Genomic DNA, 7490 nt, shown 5'->3' with positions numbered 1-7490 from the left:
AAAATTCCCATATTTGTCCCCTGGGTTAGCTTTAAAGGCCATTTTTCTCTTACATTTGGGTGCGCATGGGCCCTAACTGCCTTGCTCATACAAGACTGTCAGCAGCAACCATTATCGCTTGGCCAGCAAAGCAGCAGGTCACTCCTAAAGCCTGGGAGAGCAGAAGCTGGAACAAGGAATCATATGCATCTCACCAGTTTGCCACCAAGTGTCCACTACTGGACATCGTGTCTCGCCGACCACACGGAAGTACCATTCCCATGCCTCCTTGTTGATGGGTTCCCCCACTGCAAGGAGAAAGACAAGGGGGCAGAGCTGAAAGACCAGGTTTAGGACAGAGCTTCCCAGGTCCTGCTTGTGGAGCCATCCCCAAATAGTGCAGTCTCTTGATTTTAGGGTCTTGTGTGCTGCTGCTCTTGGCATTTGTGGGAAGAGGCACAGTGTGATGCCCAAGGATTTGCTGCTCCAGCCCGTGCTGCTGCACTTACCTGAGCCAAGCACTTTAAGAGAAGAGCTTTTTTACCCATTCATCGCCGTATCTCAGGAGCAGGCGGATGGCAGTGGGTGCCCCGTAGAACTGGTTAATTCTTAACCTCTCTACTGTTTCCCAGTAGCGGCCTGGAATGGAAACAGGGCCAGTAAGCATCCACACAGCCCAGCACCAAGGCAAAGAAAGAAGAGGTGAGAGCAAAGGCTCTCCGAGCAGTGCCAGGATCCTCAGCCAAGTTAATCCCATGGTGGGCTGGACAGAAGCAGTTCTGGAGCAGCAGCAGCCCCTTTTTCTTCACATCACATAGCTCTGCTACCGTTCCCTCTGCAGGGAGGGAGAGGGAGTAACAGCTCCACCCCTGGAGAAGCAGCAGTGGTGTCTTTTGCAGAGGACAAGACTCTTCCCCTTGCAGCTCTCTGCTGGGCACAGACCACAGTCTGCTGCTGAGGCAACAGAGCCTTTGCTGCTCATGTCCTGGCATCAGGCTGCCAGCTCCCTGCCTGCTGTGGATCTCAGGGTACTGTGGAATGTCCCAGCTCCCCTGAGTCACCTCACTCACCAGGGTTAGGATAGACGGGAGTGCTCTCAAAAAGGACTGTGGTACCACCATTGCAGAGGGGGCCGTAGACCACATAGGTGTGTCCCGTGATCCAGCCAATGTCTGCCACACAGCCAAAGATGTCCCTGTCCTGGTAGTCAAACACGTACTGAACAAGAGAAGAAAGGCATTGAGGGGTTTCACCTGGGCCTGCACCCCTGGCAAGGGGCACAACAGGGAGCAGTGTACTCTCTGTCAGCCCTAACATGATTGTGTTCTTCTGTCTTCCTACCACCCCTGCAGGACCACCTTCTTCTTTCAAAGAGCTTTTAAAAAAACCAGAAAAATAAATTAATTAAATAAAATTGAAGTTAACAAAACAAAACTGTGAAAGTGCAGGAGACAGACACTTAAGAAAAACCCCCCACAGCCAAATTTGCTCTTTTCCAGTAGGGAGAGATACAGCCTCTCTATTAATAATTGCTTGGAGATGCGATGAGCAGAGGTGGGGAGACTGCTGTGCAGCTTCAGGGAGCCAGAAGAAATGCATGGCAGGGGTTCACCTGTTCAGAAGTCATGCTCCATGCTAGGATAGCCACCCTGTGTTCCTTTTGCTGGTATCTAGCTAGACAAGGCTGATCCAAGTATTCTGTAGCATCAAAACAGAACCTTCTGGGTAAGGAAGGTGCCTCTGTACTTACATGACCATGTGGAAGGAGAGGAGTTGTAGGCAAGGGCAAAGTGGTAGAGGACTCCATGAGCCTCCTGTAGGCACTGCTGGACTCCAGACGGACAGTAAACACTCAAAAACCCCTGAGCTCAGCAAGGAGCCCAGCACAGGAGCAGTGACACAGCAAGCAGAGGGACCATGTGATGCTTTGGCCCAGAACAACCCCAGCCTGCCCACAAGAGTTGGAACCTGTCCATCTCAGCTGGGTGAGTGCAGTGCTGTGCCTGCAGGCAAAAAGCAAAACAAGCTCTTCTTCCCACTGCCCCATTTATTCCTTGTGAGACCCTTGGCTGCAAGGCTGGAACATGAAGGAATGATGACTGCCCTGTGCAGGGCAGAGCTGAGTGCTGTCATATTGGCAGCAACACAGCTTCCTAAAGCACTCTTCTTCTTCATTTCATTTACTCAGTGCCAGGAAAGCTTCCTAGGGGCCACTCTCCCACTAGCCTATCACTTCTTGCTGTCTCCTGTGATTTCTGTGATTTCAGACCCTCTCACTTCTTGCTGACTTCCATCTGGGGCTCTGGGGCCTCAAGTGTTCCGAGGTGCCATAATGGAAGCTTCTCCTGGTTCCTCTGTCTCTTTTTAGTGGAGCAGTGAGTTATGGTAGCAGCAGTCTGCCCCATCCAGCTGAGGGATCTGAACCTGTCAGCCCTGTGTCCAGGTTTGCAGTGCTCCTGGGAGCTAACATGGCCACATGCTGCTCACCCCCTGCATTGCTATTCTGGAATGATAGCCCTGGCTCTTGCAAACCTGCTCTGATGGTCTTGAGAGGGTCACCCATCACTCTGGGCACAGCTTAGCTCACAGGAGAGCCAAGGGCTTCCACACCTCTGGCACACACCCCAGGAGGAATGGCCTTCAGCACTCCCAGCTGACAGAGAAGTCCCAGCCAGCCCTGAGCTTGCTTTGTCACAGGGTGTGTGGTCTGAGGCGCTACTGGAACTGCAGTCACGCTCAGGAAGAGCCAGATCCAAAGCTAAGGGACTGTTCAGGTAAGAACTCCCTCTTACATGGGACCTCATATTATGTCACTAAAATGCTCCTTGCAACCACTCCTGCAGCCAAATGCATCTCTGTGCTGGGCTCAGTGCCCTTTTATCTAGTTCTAAGTTTGCTTTGGGCATGTGTTGTGGTTAAAGACTTTCATCTTCCCAAAGATGACCCACACTCTTCAGATATAGACCCTTTGTCATGAGGGCACTCACCAGCTTTTACAGTTGTTGTCAAATGTGCTCCTCCCAGGAGCACTGCCTTTGATCTCCCATCTGAGTTGAGGTAGTTACACTTAGGAAAAGCAAGCCACAATTTCTAGGAACAAATTGGCTTCGTCCTCCTAACCCAGTAATATAAAATTACTCTTGCAAGGCTGAGCATCCTATCCAATGGTTCTGTTTAGTATAGGACAATGAAAGAAAGAAGAAAGACAAGAAGGTAGCTCAGAGCAGTATGTGTTTGGGAGACCCTGCTGTGGAGCACTATCTGTAGGCAGATGTGGTCTGCTGGGGCTTGGAGGGCTTCCCAGAGGCTTTGCACTGGATAAAGATGAGCTAATAATACAACAAGGAGCGTGTCTATTCTCTGCACTGCCTATGAACTGCCGGCTCATGAGCACTTTGTGGTTGGGATCCATTACCTTGTGTGTGAGAGCAGCAAACAGCAAGTAACCAGCTTGGGAATGAACTAAGCCCTTGGGTTTGCCAGTACTGCCTGATGTGTAGAGAAGAAACAACATGTTTTCACTGTCCATGACAGCAGGCTCACAGCACACATCCTCCTTCATCATCTCCTGCAGGAAAGAGTACAGCAGTTCTCTCAGGGTCTCACAGCCTTCCCTTGTGTTGTCCCCATGCCTGCTTGTGCACCTCTCTCCCGAGTCTCCCTCTCCTCTGAGCACCTGTGCCACCCTGCTCCCCACAAACATCCTCCCTGCCTCTGCACCTCCGCTCACCTTCCTCAGCAGCCTGAACTCCCTTTTGCCTTGCTGAGCTGACAAGCCAGAGCAGACCTGCTGAGTAAGAAGCAGCTATTTTTATGCTGCCACTGCTCTGACTAGCACAGAAGTCTTCCAGGAAGCCTCTCTATCAATAATTGCTTGGAGATGCAATGAGCAGAGGTGGGGAGACTGCTGTGCAGCTTCAGGGAGCCAGAAGAAGTGCATGGCCACGGCTCACCTGTTCAGAAGTCACACTCCATGCTGGCATAGCCACCCTTTGTGCTATGGATAACAGGCACGTGCCAGGTCTGCCAGCAGACCCATGTGTGACAGTGCAGTGGCAGTCAAAGGCTGGATTCACAAAGTAGGAGCCCATGTCTGGTATGTTTCTAGGTCCCTGTCCACCTTGCTATGTGCTCTGGCTTGCACTGCCTGCTCCTGACAGTAAAGGGCTGGTAGTATGGGAAGACACACCAGTCCTGATGGCTACTGGGACTATCCTGAACTTGTGTGCAGCTCTGACTGCCACTGCTGCTGTGGAACAATGTCCCCAGGTTGTGCCAATGCCAGCAAAACTGCCATAGCCAGGCAAAATCCTCTCTCCACCCAGTGTTCCTGCACCCAGAGCAAGCACTTTGCCCAGGAGAAGTGGCTGAGCAGCCTCTCACCTCCTCTAGTGGCACATCTAGGGCTGTCATGGGAACCTCGTTGGTGGTCCTCATGGAAACCAGAACCCGTTTCACTCTGGGGCACTGCTTCACAGCCTGGTCCACTGTCTTCTTTAGCTCGATAATCTTGCCACCTCTTAGCCCCTGGTTCACCGTAATCACAGTCTCTGACTGGGCTGCAGAAGACAGAAGAGCCACATAAGCAACTCTGCCCCTGTCCACCAGTCACAGAGCAGTTTGGCTCTACCATGACCTTTTGCCTCTCTCTCTGTCTCCCAGCCCTTGGTACCCATGTCCTTCATTTAGCAAAAACAGCAGCTTTGCATCTTAGTTTCCCATTCATTTCTGCCTGTGTTGCATCCCCTTGCAGGAGACACTGTATCCCAGTCCTTCAGTCCCATGGCGGAAAGAGAAAACCAGTTCATCCCATGGGCTGGAAGGTAATTAGTGAGCTCATGCCATTTCTCGGGTTGCTAGTACCTGCTCCATGGCTAATACATTATGTCAGGATACCCTCAGAGAGCCCAGGGAGTCTTACTCAGAAAACCTTTGCCATCTACACAACCCTGAGCCCCCCAGCTGCCGAACCAACAAGCTCAGCAAGGGATACACATCACTGTTACCCACTGGCTCTTACCATCCCGGATCCTGTCAGCGAGAGACTCTGCACTGAAGCCAGCAAACACCACAGCATGCACGGCCCCAATGCGGGCACAGGCCAGCATGCTAGCCACTGCCAGTGGGCATGGGGGCATGTAGATTGTCACCCTGTCACCCTGCTTCACCCCTTGCCGTTTCAAGGTGTTTCCCAGGCGGCACGTCAGCTCCAGCAGTTCCCTGCCCAAAGAAGCAATGACACAGTTAGAGACTTTCCTGCAGATCTTATCTGCGTGCATGAACATGGGGGGCTTCAGAGTCACAAGGACACAGCTGGTATCCCTACACACCCTAACCCTCCTCACTCTGGAAGACCATGAGAGAGCTGTAAAAATCAGTGAGAAGGAATGGAGAAGACAGCCTCTAACATAAGCCATTATTTATGGAAAAGACATAGAATGATTTCTCTGCAACAACAGCCACTGGCAATTTCTCTAGCTCAGCAAACCCACAACACCTCAGCTGACTTTCCCAATGACAGCCTGCACATTTCTTACCAACCTGTACAACCGCTGTGACACGCTACCCTGCACAGCTGCAGGCTACATGTGAGAAGTTAGATATCTTTCCCCAAAACAGGATCTCGTGCTTTGCTAAAGCTGAGGTCAAATCCTTCAGAGCTTGTACCAGCAGGAACAACAGCTGTAGGAAAGCAGTGAGCAGAAAGATGCTTCTCCCAAGAGGTGTTCCTCACAGAAACCACAGCTTGGCTGTCAGTGAGTCATTTTATGGAAGGGCTCTCCAATACAGGGGGATTGGCAGGGGTGGCTGGTCATATTTGTCATGTGAGGCCTGAAGCCAAAGAGGACAGAGGGACTTGTTTTGTGTGCAGAGGGATTTACGTGAATTCTGTGGCAGTGACTCAGAGAGCAGGCAAATTAAGCTGGAAGGTGGGGGGCCCCAGACTAACCTAGCAGGGCTGGACAGGCAGCCCCCCTGGAGAGCCAAATCCAGCAGCACTGCTGACATGAGGATGAGCACGGGGTTTCTCAACACATTTGCAGCTGTGAATTTGGCCTTTCTTGCAGACCAGTTACCCAGAAGTTTAGATAACAGGAACCTGTGTGGAAAGGCACATGTATGCCTTTCCTGTGTGTCTTACCTGTAAGCATTACAGTGCTGCCCCAAAGGGCCTATACCTGCCTCCCCAGCTGGGTAGGGACTCTGCAGGGCCCAGAAGATTTGATCAGGAGGTGGGCTGAAGTTTCAGATCAGCAGAAGCAAGCCAACAACCACCACACTCTGGATCTGTGTGAAGGGATGCTGCATTCCCTCACATAACAGACATGAGCAGATCAGCCCTGTGCAGTGTTCATGCATGCTACAATGTGCCTCTTATATGTTGAGAGGTAATTACTGACCTGTATGTCACCCGTACCTCCTCTCCGGGTTCATCCTTCTCCCAGATTAAAGCCACTTTGTCCGGGGCTACATGGACATGACGGTCCAGACAATTCACTGGAAAGGAAAACCCAGCGTCATTGACAGAGCAACCCTCAGTACATCTTACTTTTCATACAGCCAGCACTGGCAGTCCCATTTTCAGGTCAAAGTCAGGGCTGTGTGTGAATCTCCTCAGCGTTCACCTTGGGTAGCCTTTCTTCATACCAGCCAGGAGATCACAAGCACCATCCCAAGCCTGTTACGCTCCTCAGCGCTCCAATACCTGCCAATCCCCACTATCAGCTTCCTCCTTTAGCTGCAACCTCATGCAGTCCAGAGCAGAAAATGCCTGAAGTCCCTTTTGAGGTCACAGCCCCAGTGCCCTCAGAGTGCTGGCAAACATTAACTATGTCATCATTCCACTCAGTACTGCCTTGCAGCTGCCTCCAGGGTGAACTAGGGCAGTTTTTTAGTGGCGGTGCTCCTAAATAACAAATGTAGGGCAAAGTGAAGCTCTGCACTGGAAGGCTGCAGATTACATTTGTCCAAGATGGAAAAGAGCCAGGGTAAATACAGAGTGCACAGCCCCTGGCTTTCCAGGGACATTGTAAGCTGAGGCTTTGGCTGTAGTTCTTCCATGAAAAGTTTCCCACATTGCTGGCAGCTGCAGTTTCCTCAGAAGCCTTGTTCTGCTCTCTGTTTTCCTTAAACCTGCTAAAGTCATGGGATGATGCAGCAGCCCCAGTTTTCATACCACTTTTTTTCTCCTGACCATTTGAAGTTTTCCAGGAGAGAAAGAAACACATATAAAAGGAGAAGCAGTAAGATGTCAAATCCCAAAGGCAAATAACTCTTGCTCTCTTTTTCAAATAGATTACGTAAGATTTTATTTTCTCAGAGGTCTGTCTCGTATTTTGAACACTGGGACCAACAGCACTGTGAGCAGGACACACTGTCACCAGCCCCTGTGTCTTCCCCTGATAGTCCCCCCTAAGGCAATAGCCCCAGTCCACAGAAGAGCCTCCCACAACAGTGGTGACAGGATGGCTCATTTCTCCTGCATTTTGCTTTCTACAGATACATCTTGC

General features: G+C 51.1%; 1 protein-coding gene across 1 annotated transcript in view; it reads right to left on the bottom strand.

The window, feature by feature from the left end:
- The window catches only part of LOC103621027 (acetyl-coenzyme A synthetase 2-like, mitochondrial), a 12504-nt gene that overhangs the window by 3625 nt on the left and 1389 nt on the right, over positions 1-7490 (bottom strand). The window contains 8 exon segments of the mRNA XM_008639770.2: positions 195-287; positions 489-514; positions 516-618; positions 1050-1197; positions 3395-3547; positions 4363-4538; positions 5000-5199; positions 6381-6477. Coding sequence (XP_008637992.1) covers positions 195-287; positions 489-514; positions 516-618; positions 1050-1197; positions 3395-3547; positions 4363-4538; positions 5000-5199; positions 6381-6477 — 996 coding nt within the window.

The sequence above is a fragment of the Corvus brachyrhynchos genome, unplaced genomic scaffold, assembly GCF_000691975.1.
Source record: "Corvus brachyrhynchos isolate BGI_N302 unplaced genomic scaffold, ASM69197v1 scaffold115, whole genome shotgun sequence".
In the NCBI taxonomy this organism is placed as follows: Eukaryota; Metazoa; Chordata; class Aves; order Passeriformes; family Corvidae; genus Corvus; species Corvus brachyrhynchos.
Note: the sequence above shows the minus strand (reverse complement) of the source record. Positions and strands in the feature narration are given on the sequence as shown.